The sequence below is a fragment of the Vanellus vanellus genome (genome assembly GCF_965231255.1).
Source record: "Vanellus vanellus genome assembly, chromosome: Z".
Lineage (NCBI taxonomy): Eukaryota > Metazoa > Chordata > Aves > Charadriiformes > Charadriidae > Vanellus > Vanellus vanellus.
The window spans coordinates 22951750-22971013 of record NC_138908.1 but is presented as its reverse complement, the minus strand read 5'-3'; the positions used below and the strand labels follow the sequence as shown (position 1 = coordinate 22971013).

Below are 19264 nucleotides of genomic sequence, written 5' to 3'. Positions count from 1 at the left end.
ATATTTTGCACTCCTACTGTCACTGTAGGCTTTGACATAGAAGCATTTAAACTAAAAAAAAAGGCACTGTTGCGCATTTACTAAGATCCCTTGTTTTCTGATATTTGTAGTTCTGTTTCATACTTGAGAAGATGCGTTCTAATTCCAGGACTGATTAGCTGGTACCTTATTTTTGAAGTGTTCCAGAGAAAGATGCACTTAAGTCCTGATTTATAGGCAGAAAAGGAAAATCCCTTGCTAGTAATTTAAAAATTTTTATTCACAATCGTAATTACTATCACCTGCAGTTTAAAGTCAGTAGGTATCGTGAAAACAAGGATATCTTGAGTGATTACATTTAATACAAATGAAGGTAGATTATGCCTAATTCTGTCCCTTCTTCTTACAATCCTCTGTACAAAAAGCATATTGTTTGGGGCAGGGGGGAAAAGGCAGTTTGGATACACCGTAACACAGAATTCAGATTGGCTTGTGCATCTTACATAGATTATTGGTAAGGTCTGTGATGGCACACATTTAGAGTTGAAGTAGCTGTGGAAGAGCAGGAAGGTAGATGTAAAACTTAAGCCATAGTATGAATGGCAAGAAAAATCCCATTTTTTAATCTCTTTTTATTATTTTTTTATTGTGTGATGAAACGGAGTTGGCTTTTTTTCTTCTTACTATAATTGAGCAGTTGAACAACCGTGATGGATTATTCAACACGTTTAAGTGTTTTAAGTCATTTGGAATTCTTACAAATAGAAATCCCCTAGATTAAGTGAAAGCTATGAGTTCAGTGCAAATAATGCATATTGTGTCACAAGATGATTAATGGTTCCTTTTGATCTTACAAACTGACTGTACACAGCTGTGACTTTACACAGCTGTCAGCTGTTCTACAAGTCTAAAACAGAAGGCCAAAGAATGTCTGGGTGTAAAACTGAGGTCTATACTTAAGAGACATGCAAATATGAAGGAATGAGAGATGGGTAAAAATCCTTATTTTTCTATTTCCACTTTGCCAGTTCTCCTGTTGCCAGCTAAATAGGGATTTGGATAGAGTCTTGGCAATGTGGTACCTGACAGTCTCCCCTGTATCCCAGTGAAATACTGTGTATATTGTCTGCTGTGCTGTTTAAATTAATTCATGTAAATCAACACTTGGGTGTAGGTGACATAATCCAAAAGACTTTTAGCTCTGAACAGCACACAAGTCAGAATGACTGTTTCAAGACCATTTTGTGATTGTCAGCTGCTGTTGTGTTGCAGCATTTGCACAGATGGAAACAAGTAAGCCTAAGTGGTTTTAGAAAGGCTATCAATAGTTTATAGGACCCTACCGTTGAGATGAACAAAAGTGATGCTTCAGTTTTTTAATAAAGTAAGTTGTGTAGCTGCAGTCGGTGTAGGATAGGCATGTAGTGCCTCTCCAGAAAACACATATGTAGAAGACAGCATTTTGGATTGTTAAGACTGAAAGAACTGGGGTAGTCTACAGATTTAAAATAACCACTTCTTTGGGGAAAATGGTGTATGCAGCCCTTTAAAAGTAGCATATATTAATGGTCAGTTCTGCATGTTGAAGTTTCATGGTAAGTACATTCCAGTTTTATGTAAATAAATGAAGGACAGCATTATTTTCTCTCTTCTCTATGCTGTTGAAAGTTCTCTGTTGGACTCACCGAGTTCATACTCATCTATTACTTCCAACTTGAGTCATATTTCATGAAGTATGTTTCTATTTTTAACAGGTTTTTTCGTTTTTGTTTTTGTTTTTTTCCCAGTCCCTATATTTTACTTAAAAAGCTATTTTTTGAATTCTTGCTTATAAAAATTGTGGAGAAAATCCTTCTCAGCTTGACACTTCCCTTCAGTGTCTGTTACACCAACCAAGATTTCACCCTATGTCCCCCTTCTCTGTTCTGCATTTTACCTGCAGTCCACTAGAGATCTTTTCCACCAATCTAGCTGAAAATATACCTCCTCCCAAATGACTTCACTGGTCCAATTATTATGTAGGCATTTCTAGCATGTTTAGACTATGCAGTGCAATGTAACATCAGGTTAGAGAAAAATGAACATGCAAGCTAAGTGTGAATAAGCTGGCATCTGCACATGACAATTCCAGTAAAACACAAGAGGACCTGTGTCGCCTGAAACCCTTTACGTTTTCTTGGGCTCCCACTTCTACTCAGGACACCTGCATTTATATCAGGTGAAACATACTAGCCTGTATCACAACCACTTTGAATTTCTGTTTCACACTTGCACAGGGCTCTTGTTGCTGGGTTGTTTTGTTTGGGGTTTTTTTTTTGCTATTTTTCTTCCCCAGCCACCCCTAACAGTAAAAATAGAGTCTGACTAAGGACACCTGACTTGCTGCTGACACTGTATGCAGTGAGGGAATTCTCTGCTTGAGATGCTTGTAATGCAGTGCCCTTTCCATGCCACTTCCCCTTCCACTGCAGCTAGAGCATATGGAATAACCTCACCAAGTTATACACAGCTTTCAGAGACCAGTATCCCTGCTACTAACCAAAGGCATTATTTGCAATCTTGCAATTTTGCTGAAGACATAAATAGTCCTACCCTTACCAGGAATTGTACCTTCTCTTCATACTGCTTTGAACTGTTTAAAAGCTGTCAGGTTTTGATTGCTTCATCATTCAATTTCTGAGGTCAGGGACAGCAGATACGTGGGACGCGCATGCAGCTACAACGTGCCTGAGCTAGTGTGCTTTGTGACCTACTTCTGTCTCTGAATTCCTCAGGCTAGAAATATGCAGAATTCAAGTTTGAAATGTATTTCTTATGGCACTAGAACAAATGCAGTGACTGGATGCCATATAATCAATGAAGTCATTCTACAGTGATGGTGGTGATTAAATTGACGTGTCTGTACCCAGTGCTTCATTTCAAGCATGCTAGTTTCAAGATATTGTGAATTATAGCACCAATAAAGGAGACTGGTGTGTAATAATAGCATCTGCAGAAAAGAAGACATGCTTGCCCTGTTGTGGTCAGTCATGTATGCCACATGATCCAATTTGTAACTCCACAAACTCAATTTCCAACAATTTTTTAATTATTTTTCCATCTGAAAAAGATGCGGAAGATAATTTTTGTCATTGCCACAAATACTGATACAGGCTATGTAGCTTTTTTTCTGTCACAGTACATTTAAATATTGTTTTAAAAGAGAAGCCATTAATCTGTTATTAAAAAGCTGTATGAATTCAAAGGAAAAAAATATCATGCAATTGTCAAATACGACAACATTAAACAAATACACAAAATCTTTCTCAGTGTCCTGAATTAAGTGGAGTGACTGACAGCAATCTTAATATGCAACAATGGTACTGTGCCACTCACAAACTGCAGCTGTGTTTAATCCCTTCTTTAACGTAGTATCAGAGCAGCATTTCTCAAGGTGATGTCCAGTCATAGCCCATTATGCACCATAAATTGCTTTTCCGGGTAACTGAGAAACTAAAAACATTGCAGAAATCTAAGGGGAAAAGAAAACAGTGTTCATTAAGTTTTAGCCTATTTTTGATTTGATTGTATATGAAGCTGTGGTAACACCAAATAAATATTTCTTTGCATTTTTTCTTAAAAGCATTAGATTGCTCTTCGATTTAAACTCTGCTAGAGCAGTGTCCTCCAGAGGGAGATTTATATTTATACCCTTTTGGTGAGTTTAAACCTACGTGTCCCAGAAGGAAAGAGCTATGCACATTATCTAACAAAACTAAATGGCAATAAGTTTGGCTTGTAATGTGGTTTAGTGATGACTATGTTTCATATAACAGTCAGATCATAAGTATGTTCTGCACACCGTATGCCTGCACGGAGACACAATAAATACAATGAAATCTAGTCCACAGTTCACATTGTATGTAGCGTCATGGAGAATCAAATGGCACAAACGGTTCTAGAAGACTTTTTTAGCTTTAAGACCACCTTCTCCCCAGTCACAGAGACAAGGACCACAGTTTGGAAAGCACAAGCCCAGCACTGTGGGATCCAATTACCATGCAGGGGGCGTGCAAGTGAAACGCTTGCAGGCCAAGGCTACAAAGGCTGCTGACCTGCCCACCCTCCTCCTTCCTTTCCCTACAGCCTACCTCTGTCTTGCTGAATGCAGGTAACAATGGTTGACAGAACAAGCTTCTGCCATTGTGGCTGATGCACAGATACAAGCACTGACAACCTGAACAACAGGACAACTCCCAAGGTAATGGCAGCTCTAACACTTTTTAGGTGGTGGGGATCTCAATGGAGAGTCATTTAATATACACAGAAGTGTGTATGCAATGGAGATTTAAAAGACAAACACTGTGCAAAGAAAGAACAACACAGGAAATTCATTACCAAGCTAGTGTTAACAAGAACGTTTTGTTGTTAAGCAACAAAAAATGTCTAAGTAATTATTTGTAATAGATTACCTCTTAGAGAGGTACACTTAACTCTGTATCAGCCAGCTTGATGATAATCAGGAGACAACCCTCCAAAAATCTGTCTTCAGCACTGGACAACTACTGCATCAAAAGCTTCCTTCATAACTTGACACACCTCATTTACATAACCATCTTTTTTAGCTGAGGAGCTTGTTGAGTCATGTTTGTGAGGTGCTGCCAAATCACTGACTTGCTACCGGACAGCTGCAGTCATGTTTTTGAAACCTGGTACTGCTAAAGTTTGCATTTTCTGTAGTACTTTGTACAGTGTACTACTTATGACATAATGAGAGCAAAGACAGAAGACAACAAAACTGCCCATCATTCAAAAAACTGAACAAATAACCTGTTAATCAGTGCCAAATGCCACACTGATTCTGAAGCATCTCCATAACTCTTAACTCTTCTTTGTTTTCATGAAACGTACTTGCAATTCTTCCCTGGGAATACCACTGTGTTGCACTGGGTCTCAGCACCCTCTTCTTCAGTATTTCATGGTGGGGAGCTGGATGCTTTAGTGGAGCAGAACAAAAATATAAGAACATGGATAAATATTGAATAAATACCTTCAGTTCTTTGTTCTGGTACATAGCTGCTGCATGAAGTTTAACAGGTGAGTGTAACTGCACAAAATGTGCTCTTTGAAATTCACAGAGTGACAGAATGGTTGAGGCTGGCAGGGACCTCTGGAGATCATCTGGTCAAACTCCCTACTCCAGCAGGGTCACCTACAGCCGGGTGCCCAGAACCACATCTCGATGGCATCTGATTATCTCCAAGGAGGGTGACTCCACCACCTCCATGGGCAATCTGTGCCAGTGCTCCTTCACCTTTGCAGTGAAAAGGCATTTCCTTAAGTTTGGGAGGAACCTCCTATATTTCAGTCTGTGCCCACTGCCTCTGGTCCTGTCACTGGACACCACTGTAAAGAACCTGGCTCCATCCTCTTTGCACCCTGCTTGCAGGTATTTATATACATTGATGAGATCTCCCTGAGCCTTCTCTTCTCCAGGCTGTGCAGTCCCTGCCCTCTCGCCTTTCCTCCTGTGAGAGACGCTCCAGTCCCTTCATCATCTTGGTGGCCCTTTGCTGCACTCTCTCCTATGTCCATGTCTCTCTTGTACTGCAGAGCGCAGCACTGGACCCAGCACTCCAGGCATGGCCTCACCAGTGCTCAGTAGAAGGGAAGGATCACCTCCCTCAACCTGCTGGGAACACTCGTCCTAATGCAGCCCAGGACACCATTGGGCTTCTTTGCCGCAAGTGCACATTTCTGGCTCGTGTTCAATTTGGTGTCCACCATGGCTCCCAGGGCATTTTCTGCTAAGCTGCTTTCCAGTTGGGCTGCCCCCAGCATGGACTGGTGCCTGTACTGGTCCCCAGTTGCAGCACTTTGCAGTTCCCCTTGTTGAACTGCATGAGGTTCCTGTCAGCCCATTTCTCCCACCTGTCCAGGACCCTCTCGATGGCAGCACAACCCTCTGGTGTTATCAGCCCCTCCTCCCAGTTTGGTGCCATCAGCAAACTCCGCCCCATCATCCAAATCATTAAGGAAGTTGTTAAACAGTTTAACAGTTGTTAAACTGAGTACTGACCCCTGGGGCACACTGCTAGTTACTGGCCTCCAACTAGACTTTGCGCCACTGATCACCACCCTCTGGGCTCATCTTTTATTAGCGCTTGTAGTCCATTCAGGGTGTATCGTCACTGCTGCACTCCCCTACAGCCGGCAAGATTGCATGCTTCACATGTGTGACAGGCAGAGCTGGTTTGGCTGCCAGACCTCCCGCCGTTTTCTCTCTGCTAAGTGCTGCACAAGGTACTGAACAGGAACAGCACTCCCTAGCACGCAGTGTAACCCTCCGGTCACCTGTGATTTACGAAAGACATCAATCTGTCAGCTCGAACCAAATCTTGCCTCGCTCTGCGCATTTCACCCTGGCCGTGGTTTCTCTCAGCCTGCACACCCAGCCCGGTCAAGCGGTAGTATGGCCTATGCCCCCTGACTGACACGCAGCGAGCTGCCACAATGATTTCTCAGTGCTGGATCACTCTCCGATAATGCTTCCGGTACTGACCGAAGAGTTTCTGCCTTTACAGACCCGGAGGCCTCCGAGCTCGTTTCCCAACAAGGCCCGTCTGAGCCGCCTGCCTCAGCCCGCCTCAGCGCCGCGCTCCCGCCGCACAGGAGCATGCGCGGCGGAGGCTGCGCGCACGACCCAGCGGCGTGCACGTAGAGCCTCCTTACAGGGTGATGCGCTTTAGAGACAGCACCACCGACCAATGGAATTCCAGGACCCGGGCAGCGGGGGCGGGATTTCCTGGCGGAGGGGAAGAGGGGTGAGGCTGGTGTGGGTCGGCGTCGGTAGCGGCGTCGGTGCTGCCGTTACTATGGCTGCCGCCGCTACCGCCACGTCTCCGGCTGATAAGGAAAGGTAACGCGGGCTGTGCCCTCCGAGGCAGCGGCGTGTCCGGCTGCCACCCTCATATCGGGGGCTGCCGGCAGCCTTCCTTGGAGAGGGGCGCGGCCGAGGGGCGCGTTTGGGCCGCAGGCGGCGGTGGTGAGGGGGCAGGCGGCTGCGTGAGCCGCCGGCGCCGGGCCGGGTGGCGGAGGGACATGCCGGCTGGGGACGCTGGGAGGTGGGTGAGGCCTGCGGCTGGAGTAAAGTTTCCGAGTACGTGGGGTAATGTTGCAGTAACACGTCATATAACATGGCTGCACGCCGAATTTGGTGTGGGTGGACTGCTGGGTTTCTCCCGAACAGTCCTTGGGGTCGGTTCCCGGAGGCAGAGGTCGGGTGTGCAGTCGGCATGCGGTGCAGCAAGGCGAGGGGCCAGCAGTGTCCCCTGCCTCTGTGACCCGCGGCGAAGCAGTGCGTTGTACCAGGGAGTGTGTTACCGGGCGTGTGTTGGAATGGGAGGTGGATTCGGTCGTTTCTGATGCTGGAGTGCGTGAAGGTGTGCTGTCGTAGAGTCATAGAATTGCTGAGGTTGGAAGGGACCTTTAAGATTATCAAGTCCAACCATTAACCTACCCTGACAAAAACCATTTCTAAACCGTGTCCCCAAGTACCACATCGACCCTTTTTTTAAACAGCTCCAGGGATGGTGAATCTACCACCTCCCTGGGCAGCCTATTCCAATGTTTAATAACCCTTTCAGTGAAAAAGTGTTTCCTAATATCCAATCTAAACCTTGTCTGACAAAACTTGAAGCCATTTCCTCTTGTCCTGTCACTTGTCACCAGGGAGAAGAGATCAGCCCCCACCTCTCTACAACCTCCTTTCAGGTAGTTGTAGAGGGTGATAAGGTCTCCCCTCTGCCTCCTCTTCTCCAGGCTAAACAGCCCCAGTTCCCTCAGTCGTTCCTCGTAAAATTTGTCCTCCAGACCCTTCACCAGCTTTGTAGCCCTTCTCTAGACACGCTCTACTGCCTCAATGTCCTTCTTGTAGTGAGGGGCCCAAAACTGAATGCAGTACTCGAGGTGGGGCCTCACCAGTGCCCAGTACAGGGGGATGATTACTTCCCTAGTCCTGCTCACCACACTATTCCTGATACAGGCCAGGATGCTGTTGGCCTTCTTGGCCACCTGGGCACACTGCTGTCTCATATTCAGCCAGCTGTCCACCAAGACCCCCAGGTCCTTTTCTGCCAGGCAGCTTTTGAGCCACTCCACCCCAATCCTGTAGCGCTGCATGGGGTTGTTGTGACCCATGTGCAGGACTCGGCACTTGGCCTTGTTGAACCTCATACCGTTGGCCTCGGCCCATCGGTCCAGCCTGTCCGGATCCCTCTGCAGGGCCAACCTACCCTCTAGCAGATCAACAAACCCGCCTACCTTAGTGTCATCTGTGAACTTACTGAGGATGCATTCGATCCCCTCATCCAGGTCATTGATAAAGATGTTAAAGAGAACAGACCCCAGCACTGAGCCCTGGGGGACACCACTTGTGACTGGCCGCCAACTGGATTTAACTCTGTTCACCAACACTCTCTGGGCACAGCCATCCAGCCAGTTTTTTACCCAGCAAAGAGTACACCTGTCCAGGCCATGAGTAGCCAGTTTCTCCAGGAGAATGCTGTGGGAAACAGTGTCAAAAGCTTTTCAAAAATCCAGGTAGATAACATCCACAGCTTTTCCCTCATCCACTAAGCGGGTCACCTTATCATAGAAGGAGATCAGGTTTGACAGGCATGACCTGCCTTTCACAAACCCATGCTGACTGGGCCTGATCACCCTATTCTCCTGCATGTGCCATGTAATGGCACTGAGGATGATCTGTTCCATGACCTTTCCAGGTACCGAGGTCAGACTCACTGGCCTGTAGTTCCCTGGATCCTCCTTCTGGCCCTTCTTGTGGATGGGTGTCACATTTGCCAACCTCCAGTCAGCTGGGACCTCCCCAGTTATCCAAGACTGCTCATAAATGATGTAAAGTGGCCTGGTGAGCACTTCCGCTAGCTCCTTCAGTACCCTTGGGTGGATCCCATCTGGCCCCATAGATTTGTGTACCTCCAGGTGCTGAAGCAGGTCCCTCACCATTTCCCCTTGAATTACAGGGGCTTCATTCTGCTCCCCATCCTTGTCTTCTAGCTCAGGGGTCTGGGTACTTGGGAACAACTGGTCCTACTGCTGAAGACTGAGGCAAAGGTGGTATTAAGTACCTCAGCCGTTTCCTCATCCTTGGTCACTATGTTACCGGCCTCATCTACTAGAGGACAGAGATTATCCTTAGTCCTCTTTTTATTGCTAATATATTTATAGAAACTTTTTTTGTTGTCCTTGACAACAGAAACCAGGTTTAGTTCTAACTCTCCTGTCATTCTTGTAACGTGTCATATCATGTAAAGCTCAGAAGGGGTAAACCAAGCAAGAGAAGGTGGTGGTCAGTGTCGTGTGCTGATGGTTGTGAACATAACGAGATTGAAAGTTTCCTGTGCAGAACTCTGCCGCTTACACAGAAGTACTAGTTGGTTCGTAAAGAGGACTGTAGTTAATAGGGGAAAATACCAGTGAAAAGGTATTTAGCGGGAGAGTAATAAGAGCTGAGATGACTGAGGCTAGCTTTAGAGGCAGCAAGAAATGTTTCCTGGGAGGTGGTAAGCGTCAGTGGTCCTTGTCAGTCTCCAGCTAACTGAATATTAGTCTGCTCTGGGTTATTTGCTGACTTTCTGCTTACCTATTTTCTTATGCTGTCCTGGCTCCTTGTTCAAATGCAGGCATCCTTCAGCCTCTCCTTGCAGGCCTCAGCTAGTTGTTTTTTTGTAGTCTAGTAAGAAGTATGATTGAGGTTCTGTCACTCTTGTCCCCTGCATATGCTTAACAGGTTTTAATTTACTGAAAAATCTTAAGCAATTTTCTATGCATAGTTTTTCAGAGGCTTTATAACTTACCCAAATCTGTGTTGTTCTGTGTGTGAATAGAAGAGGGGAAGCAGGGAGCAAATCCGAGCAGAAAAAAACCTGCTTCTTGTTTCTACCAAGAACTTAGTCAGCAATTAGTGTACTACATACAACCTTTTCAGGAAACCATCTTTAATTCTTTTCAGGGAAATGTGTATGTTTCCTTCTAAGCTTCAGGGGTTTAAGAAATGGGCCAAAGCATTCTCTTTCAGCCTTTTTTTTTTCCCTCAAGACAGATAGTGCCATCCTTTGTACGCAGTATGCCCCCAAAAGTGGTGTCATGAAAGGAACATTTCAGCCAAATGGTCATGCAGTATCCTGGATAACTCAAAACGGGGTTTTGCAACATCTTACTAATTGGTCTAAGGAAAATAAAAGGTTTTTCTAAGCTGCTGTGGGAACTTTTGTGTTGTAGCCATGAGATTTGTTTTTTGTTTTACTGGGAAAATATTGCATAAACGATTAAGGAGTTCATATTACTTACTTAAACTCACTGTTTTCTCTTTTTAGATTCATCTGCATTTATCCAGCATATTTGAATAACAAGAAGACAATAGCAGAAGGAAGAAGGATACCCATAGACAAAGTAATTTTGCGTGTGGCGGGGGAATATGATGTTTTGTTATGCTATGCAGTAGTGTGTAGAGAGATGGAAAATAAATCTCAAAGCTGTTTATCTTTTCTATCCCCCATGGCAAGTAGCTCAGTAACTGGAAATTACAGTGTATTTGAAGATAACCTAGTGTCAGCATATGAATTTGATAGAAGAGCACTGGTTTTAAAGTGTCTACTTTCATGTGAGCAGCACCTTTGGCAAGCAGGTGAAATAATGAGAAATTTAATGCAGTCAACCTCCTACATAAGTAGGTTGCCATATTTGAGAGCAATGCAGAAACTAATAACTAGCTAGTGATTGGTTTTTGGTGACTGATTATATATGCCTATATATGGTGCCCTGTCCCCTTTGCTGCTGTCAAAGATAGAACTTAAAAGGCATGTGGCACACAGACTTGGTAGTTGTTGCTTTTAATCGTCCAGAAATAGTTTATCATCTCATTCATTTGTAATATTTTTAACAAGCACTGCTGGGAATAGAAAGGGCTTTTCTCACTGCTTAGGGTTGGGTGTCTATACTTTTCTCTTTCAGTCCTTGCTATAAGTTTGCTGTTGCTGATTTGTGGCTTTTGGTTTGTTTTTTTTTTTAAATATAATAATTGTTACTTCATTTCAATTACTTTTCCTAAGCAGTTATTTTACTTGCTCCTCTGTCCTTATTAATTCTGTCTCATCTGGTTCCTATTTTACTGATGTCTTATCTCTTCCGGCTTTTTTTTAATGTTTTCCTGACTGTAGGAGTGCTTGCAGATGACTTCTGCAGTAGATTTGTCATTATTTGAAGTACCTTCTCTTTCCTTATCTGCTTTTTCTAGTTATAGAGTATAGGGTGGGAAACTGCTAACTATTGCTGTATACGTTTCTCATAATTGAAAAATAATTAACTGTAAGACATTGTTTCAACAGGCTGTTGAAAATCCCACATCTACAGAAATCCAGGATGTATGTGCAGCAGTTGGATTCAATGTGCTATTAGAGGTAATTAAAAAAAAAAAAAAAAACAAAACCACAAAAAACCTCCAAAACTTGGTATGTGTCTCTGTTCTTCTTTCATTGTATCTTTTCTTACAGACAAGATAAATTACAATTGGAAGTTTTTATTAACATCCAAGATATTTGCTTGCTTTGAGTAATAACTGACAATAATGATGAAGTAAATGTTGGAAAACTGTATGCACGGCAGGAATAACCCAGGTCTCTGAGAAAATGCCATTTTTAGCCTTTATAAAAAGATTAGTTTTGTTTAACTGTCCTTCCGAGAAGACTATCCTAGATGCTTAAAAGTGTGTCAGAATAAAAGCTAATTTTGCAAGTTGCAACTGCAAATTACGCTTTTAAAAAGGCATATTTTTAATGAAAGTTTATTACCTTTTGGAATGAGTGTCCTATAGGAATAGGATTCTAAAGACTGAAATCTTCAGAGTCCTTTGGAGTTATCCTTTGGAGTTATGTTTTAGGCAGAGAATGTTAAATTTTTTTACTGCAATACCTGCTTACTTTTCAAATAGTTTAAGTTGGTTATTTTTTTCTTGGGGAATGAATCTGGGTTTCTAGAGAGGTAACTTTTTGCAATTTGTTTTCTGAAGTAATTATTAATTTAAAATACCGTTGAATTTTCTAAGAAGAATTTAGCTCCTCATCTAAGAGTATGACTGGTATCCAAAAACCAGTACAAAATCTCTTTGCTTTTCAGAAGTCAAATATGTTCCTGTAAGTCCACAGCAGCCTGTGAAATAGCCAGTACCAGTAAGAAACCTGTAACATTTTAACAAAAATGAAGGCAATAAGTATCCAGAAGCAGACTGTGACTTCTGACTTGTTGTCTCTAGGTGTCCAGAAGGGTTTGTGGCTGTGGAGATGAAGCAAAAACCTGTGTCACTGTGGTCAAGACTGGTGGCAAAGTAGAACAGTCCCTGTAGCAGCAGGTTACTCGCTAAATTGTTCAGTACCAGGTGCTGGTTGCAGCAGTGCTTCTGAAAAAGTTAACACTATAGCTTTGGATACTACTGCAATGGCTAAATGGTGGATGACACTGTTGGAGAGCTATGGTTATGGCTTGTATCTGTTCAGAATTCCAGGCTGCTATGACTTAGATCAATTGTCTGACAAATTTTGCAGAAAATTATTTGAGCTCTTATTATAATTTTCTCCTTTTGTATGACAGAAAAATAAGATGTATCCTAGAGAGTGGAACAGAGACGTGCAGTACAGAGGTAGGGTACGAATCCAGCTCAAACAAGATGATGGCAATCCATGTTTACCTCAGTTTCCAACACGTAAGTAGAGTACCTGGTTTAGGCACTTTATCTGTAAATAGAAGAGAAAGGCTTTGTTCATTTTGTTAACAGCTTGTTCAATTAGTTTTACTATTATGAATTTTACAACTTTACATTAAATCTCTTTGCCTGTATAAGTCAACCAAATCGAGCTGGTGTGTGAGTGTTGAGTGGAGTTTGTTAAAATGCTGTTGTCTTTGATCCTGCTGTTTCTTCAGTGGTTGGATTGGAGGGGATTGTGGGGAGTGTTGTGTGTATGTTGAACAAAGCAGCTATTCAGTTTTCGCCTACTGTTTTGTTGACAGTTAAAGCAGGTTTTGGTATTAAAATGGCTGAATTCCACCTTTTTCTTAGGTTACATACATCAGCTAGGCATCAGTATGGATGTAGAATTGATAAAATACAATACTGAGATCAGTTGAGTTTTCTCTTGGCCATTTTCATAAGTTAACAGCGGAGGAGCTTCAACTAACTAATCAGAATCGTTCATCTTGAATGACAAGTAATTTAGTCTTTTTCATTTTTCCTGAAAATTAATCAGTGTGCAAAAGGGAAGCAAATATATATATGAAGAAGTATATATCTTAAAGAAAGAGCAAAAAGAATATTGAATCCAGAGTAATGCAAGAGTGGTGCTAGTCAGGAGGAGACAATTTAAAATCATATTCCTGCTGGAAGTGCCTTTCTAAAAATGCTTGTAGCTTTTGCCTGGTCATTCTGTCCCAGGTATTTTAGGCCATTAAGAGGTGAAGTGAAGCAGTAACAGGAAGGATGTCGATACTCTGTAGATTGTCTGGTTATGTGCCTGTTCCAGTCTGCTGTGACCTTTATCAGTCCTGCATTTAAATTTAGAAAAAAAAAAAAAAAAAAAAAAAGATTGAGAGAAGTTTTTCACAAACTGCTAGCTACACAGGGGAAGGAAGTAGAACTCATAGGCTTTATATCTAATTTAACAGAAAATCTAAAGTGGGGCTGAAGTTTCTAACTTTGAAAATGATGGAAATGTTCTTAATATAAGAGGCGTGCATTGATCCCTCCCTATATTTTTAGGTAAATCAGTGATGCTGTATGCTGCAGAAACCATTCCCAAACTGAAAACAAGAACACAAAAGATGGGAGGTAGCGATCAAAGTCTTCAGCAAGGAGAGGGAGGCAAGAAAGGTAAAGGGAAGAAAAAGAAATGAGCTCACATCTGGAATAATTGTTATATCACATAGTTGTATTTACAACAAATGTGGATGGACACTTGCTGCAACTTTGAAGTGAAAGATACAAACAAGAAATAAACAGGTGAAGCTGAATAGAACTGCCTGCTTTTCTTGGAACTGGAATGCATGTAGCTGCCTCACATCTGTGTAACAATAAATCTGTCTTCACACACAACCTGCAAGTCTGAAGCTAGCATCCACTTCTAAAAGTGGAAGAACATAAGCAAAGGGGGTGGGTGGGAGAAATATTCCTTCCAGAAGAAATATGCAGCTCTTGATAAATAAATAAATATTCTTATGCAGACTAGATATCTGAAAACTGGTTGCCTTAGTATAAACCATTTATCTATGCTAGTGAAGTGATTGTCTTAATTCTGGAGGGTCTTTGTTGCTAACAGGAAAATGTAAATTGATGACGTTAATGGCTCTGTAAACTTCCCTTGCTAATAATCTTTCACAACTGCCAAGTGTACTAATAAAGGTGACATGCTAATTATAAAAAATGTAATTTTATAGAATACTTTTTCCAAAAGTGTTATGTTTTCCTCCACAGTCTGTTGTAAAGAAGTCAGTGACATATATTGTAAGGATAATATCGTAAAGTTTTAAGATAATTTGAAAAAAAAAGTAGCTCCCTTTTGTGTCTTGTATAATATGGCATACTATATTATCCTATTTTGGGTAGTTGTTTGCTAGCGTAGGAGATGTAGCTTTATTTTCTACCTGTCAAGTACTGTCTCAGATGTCTGAGGCTTGCACTATCTGGTAACTTAAAATATATATTTTTTTATGTAGTCGACAGACTGGGACAGGAAGTTATTTGGAGAAGATGAGTTGGTCAGAACAGCTGTCCAGTAGCAAGGCTCCTTCGACGTAATTAAGAAATACACTGTGCAAGTGAGGGATACTTAAGTATAAGGAGACTGAAAAAGAAATAGGAATACCTGTTTGGAGTTTAAAAACAAAAACTCTGCATGAGTTTTCTAATCCTTAGTGTATGAAAAGAAAGTCAGGTGAATGTTTTCATAGGTGACTACTGGGAGCAAGTGATCAGATTATTTCTGATAATTTTTTTTCATGTGGCAATATTCTCTTTTAGGATTTGTCTTGTATGTCTATCAGGTATGCTTTCCTATGGCATCACCTTTTTCTCATTTTAAACATAAACAGCGTTCAAAATTTATCTAGACATTTAATGACTATTCTAAAGTAAGGAAACTTGGTAAAGTTCTTGATGATATCCCTGCTCAAGTTACTTGTGCTTGTAGTTTGAGTTTTCTTATGTTCTTATATTTCTTGTTCCACTCAGCTGCATCTTTTCAAATAGATGGTGAGTTACCAGTGCCCCTTGAAGTCGCTGCCCGTAGGTACCAATAGTGCAACTGTGTAGAGCACCTGACTTGCTAATAGTTCAAAGTCTATGGTATTTACTGTCTGTAATACTCTTAAATCTGGTTCTTGTGTTGCATTTTTTGACGGAGGAGGAGGATGCATTCTCATTCTCACTGCAGTTGTACCAAATCCAAACTCATGAGAGTAGCAGTATGTAGGCTATCTAAAATGGAATGGTGTGGGAGAAGAAATCCTGTGTTCTAAGGCTGTAATTGACCATGGTTGAATACAAGTGTTTTGGGTTTTTCTGCTGATGTAATGGTTTACACAAGCTACCTTTGGAGTGTCTGGCCTTGAAAACGCACCTAAATTTTGAGAAGTTAGTTAAATAGTATGTCCGTGGGTTGATGAAATGCCATGGGTTTTTTTTTTTTGTTACAGAAAACAACCGGACGTGGTGTGAAATTGTTAGTTACATCTACTCTAAGAGTTAGGGAAGTGCTACAGATTAGTTGCAACTTGGGGAAAAATACCAAGTGAGGTATGCAAATGGGTGTGGAAGAGACACTTGTGATATAAAGGACCATGACTGCCCGTGGGTTTTAGAGTTCAAGTTATTCTTTGCTTTTCCTGAGTAACCTTTAGGAAACTTTATTTAAAGTGAGAGCTCTGTGAAAATTAATTGGTATAAGATAACTTGGCTCCACGATGTTAAGTGGAGGGGAATGACTCCAGCCAAGTCATCATCAGGTTATGCCCAAGTATTGTAAGTCAGAGCTTTAGACTACAGACAGCTGAAAAATGTGGAGGTTAAGGCTTATGGCATATCTGTTCACAGTGGCCAGAAATTGCATATCTTAAGAGCTTGTCTGTACTATGGTATGTATGTTGAGAAAGAATCTTGGTGGCATTGCTTACCAAAATTTCCCAAAGAACCCAAAATAGTAAAACTATTGTAAGTATATAATAGTGATTTAATCAAATTAACAAAGAAAGCTCTAGGGATATTTTGGGTAAAGCTGACTTTTTTTTTTTTTTTTTAAGCAAATAATGCACTGCTAAGAAATCAGATTATTACTACCATTAGGGAGTTGAAGTCTGATTCCCCCAACCCATGCTTGCATATCCCCCCATCTCTAAATGAGTTCATCGTTTTGCTTTTTTTTTTTCATTTCTGTCTGTCTTTAGAGTAAGTACACCGCATGAGCAACAATTTTTCCTAAATGAGGCATCGTAAGGTTAAACACAACTCCCCATTTCTTGCCAGAGTTAAGCTTATAAACCAGACTTTAATTTCTGTATTTCCTGGTTTTTAATAAACTGAGTTCCTTAGAGGATTAAAAACAAGCAGGCAAAGGTGATACATCAGGTTTTTCTGCATGTCTTTTCCCCCCTTCTTCAGCACCTTTCCCCTCTCACCCCCTCAGTTCCTGGGAACAGGGAAGATGGTTAGAGGCTGTTGTGGGAGTGGAGACAAGGCTGCTGTAAAAATACTGAAATACTGCAACTGTTGGTCTCAATGCTATCAATCAATAAAAAAAAAAAACAACCACATTTTGAGGGAAAAAATGTCAATGGATGTCTTTATTTCACCTGTCTTGCTTTTAGTTTTCTGTAAGAATTTACTTAAGCAGTGAAGTTACTAAAAAGTCACTGTGGTCTGTGATTTCCTGTAGGTGGCAATATTAACAAAGACATGCATTGCTGAGTGGGCATTTACTCTGCATCTAAGATGCAAGGAATATGAATGTTGAGCTAGTGTCACTCCAAAAGATACTAGTCTAGCTATTTAAAAGTATATACTTGTTATTTTCCTATACTGTCCTAGACAAACATTGAAACATTTAAAGTGGACACGTGAGCTCAGAATCCTTATAACAATCCTTATAACAATTTCTGTATCAGCAGCAGGTGGGGACGTTGACACTGGGCATTAAGCAGATCTGAAGACACCGGCAATTAACAAAGGAATGACTCACTGCTGAGTGAGTGACTGAATCTCACTGCTGTGAGATAGATGTTTTATTGTTTCAGATGTATGGAAGAGGGCATGTAGCTGCTGTAGCAGAAGGCCAGCCATCATTACCATCATTGTTCAGTTCTTAAGAAAGTGAGTTTCAAAGGGTTATTTTGAAATGTGTTTTAACTTGGGACATGACAATAATGTACAATTATATGTAGTTCTCTGCTGTCGGCCATGAATTAAATTTCCCAAAGACCAGCTCTGCAGAAAATAGCTGTTCTTAAAAAACTTGCCTGTGTGTATATCTTGTTCCTTGTGTGTGCTTAACAGTTACAGAACTCCCTTTTGGGGCAGCGTATACGTCTGAGATGTTTGTATGTGCTGTACTGAGAGCATGAAAGACAGTGTGGTTCCCTTGTTCCATTCTCTGTCTGTAGCTGCAGATGTAGCTGTGTTGGAATAGAATGGAATGGAATGGACTATTTCAGTTAGAAGGGACCCACAACAGTCATCGAGTCCAACTGCTTGACCCGTTCAGGGCTGACCAAAAGTTAAAGCATGTTGTTAAAGGCATTGTCTCAAACACTGACAAGCTTGGGGCATCGACCACCTCTCTAGGAAGCCTGTTCCAGTGTTTCATCATCTTCTTGGTAAAGAAATGCTTCCTAATATCCAGTCTAAACCTCTCCTCATGCAGCTTTGAACCATTCTCATGCATCCTGTCACTTAGCTTCTTCCTGTTACAGACTGGCCTTTATGGGGTTGTTTCACTGCTTAGGATAAAATAATCTCGCTTTCCAGAAGTTTGGTTTTTTTTTTTTTTTCCCTAAAGAAAAAAGAATACAAATCCTCTCTTCTTTTATTGCTTTATAACTTTTGAGCCTGTAGAGTCATTTGGTTGACGTGATAAAAGGAGTCGAGGTCTCAAAGACAGTAAGTTCCCATGCGCCATGAAGCTAGGTGATCAGATTAGGAGATAAGACTATGTTAATGCATCATCCAGTGAAGAAACTTTTTATGTCCCAGATGGGACAAGGGAAGGCAAGGCAAATGTTTATCCTTCCTGGTTGGCAGTTTTCTCTGACCAAACTGCATTTGGTATGTTGGGTGTTCCGTCAGAAAACCTGCAGCTGCAGATTAGGTGCAGATTAGATTGGCTAAAATAGCTACCAAATGAGCTGCCTTTTGCCAAAGGCCCTGAAAAGACGGGAGAATTGAATATACTGTTGTGGCCGCTGTAAGGGAGATGGGAAGAAACCATCTGTCATTGGTAGTATGGGACCTGGGAGAGAGCAGGAGACACGCTAGGTAGTAACTGAGTAGTCTGCACCGTAGTGCCATTTCTTATGAAACGGCATGTCTCTTCATCAAGGTTTGGGTGTTTTTGGGTGGATTTTTCTGTGTTTTGGTTTTGGGGTGGGTTTTTTTTTGTTTGGTTGGATTTTTTTTCAGATAGACCTTAGACATGTCTAATTGAAGGCTTTAAGAATTCTCCTCCTGCAAGGATGCAATAATACAAAATGGTAGGTATATAAAGTGGTTTGTGGAATTCCATAGCCTCAGCAAAGGTGTTGACTTATATGGCCTGCCAAAAAATGCCAAATTGAAAGATGTTCATCTGCAATTATTTTTACTTGACTAGTTCATGTGATCATCCAAGGATTTTTTTCCTCTGGAATATCAATGTTTTATGTACCAGTTGGAAAGCTGTTCCTCAGAAAGTTGTCAACGTGACTGTACAACTGAGGACTCCCTTAGTGGTCTTATGTTGCTACTCCTCAAGCACTGTGTCATTCCATCACACTGGATGTGGAGGTTCTCTGGGAAGACAAGACTGATCGTCACTGTATTTGCATGGATGCCAGATGTGTGGTTTACAGGAAATACTGACAGACCTCATGACCTACAAGAATTTGTGATTCCGTTTTTTAAAACTCTGTTCTTCTTCCTTTGCATAAGGAAGTTACTGTTGGTTCAGTTTGAAATGGGGGTGGGAGGTCACTCTGGAATTAGCCATATTTTTGT

The 19264-nt window shown here is 41.7% G+C and overlaps 1 protein-coding gene and 1 long non-coding RNA gene across 2 annotated transcripts; one reads left to right on the top strand and one right to left on the bottom strand.

Annotated features, from left to right (window-relative positions):
- Nucleotides 1-3346: 3346 nt before the first annotated feature.
- On the bottom strand, nucleotides 3347-6591 carry LOC309683004. Its single transcript, XR_014270180.1, has 3 exons — nucleotides 6521-6591; nucleotides 4789-4954; nucleotides 3347-3490 (listed from the first exon to the last, which is right to left on the bottom strand). It is a non-coding gene; the product is annotated as an uncharacterized lncRNA (long non-coding RNA).
- Nucleotides 6592-6771: 180 nt separating this feature from the next.
- Nucleotides 6772-15057, top strand: SRP19 (signal recognition particle 19). Its single transcript, XM_082498057.1, has 5 exons — nucleotides 6772-6877; nucleotides 10356-10431; nucleotides 11367-11438; nucleotides 12625-12736; nucleotides 13787-15057. Exons 1-5 carry the CDS (start codon nucleotides 6834-6836, stop codon nucleotides 13918-13920), a joined length of 438 nt encoding a protein of 145 aa, XP_082354183.1. The 5' UTR covers nucleotides 6772-6833; the 3' UTR covers nucleotides 13921-15057.
- Nucleotides 15058-19264: the final 4207 nt, after the last annotated feature.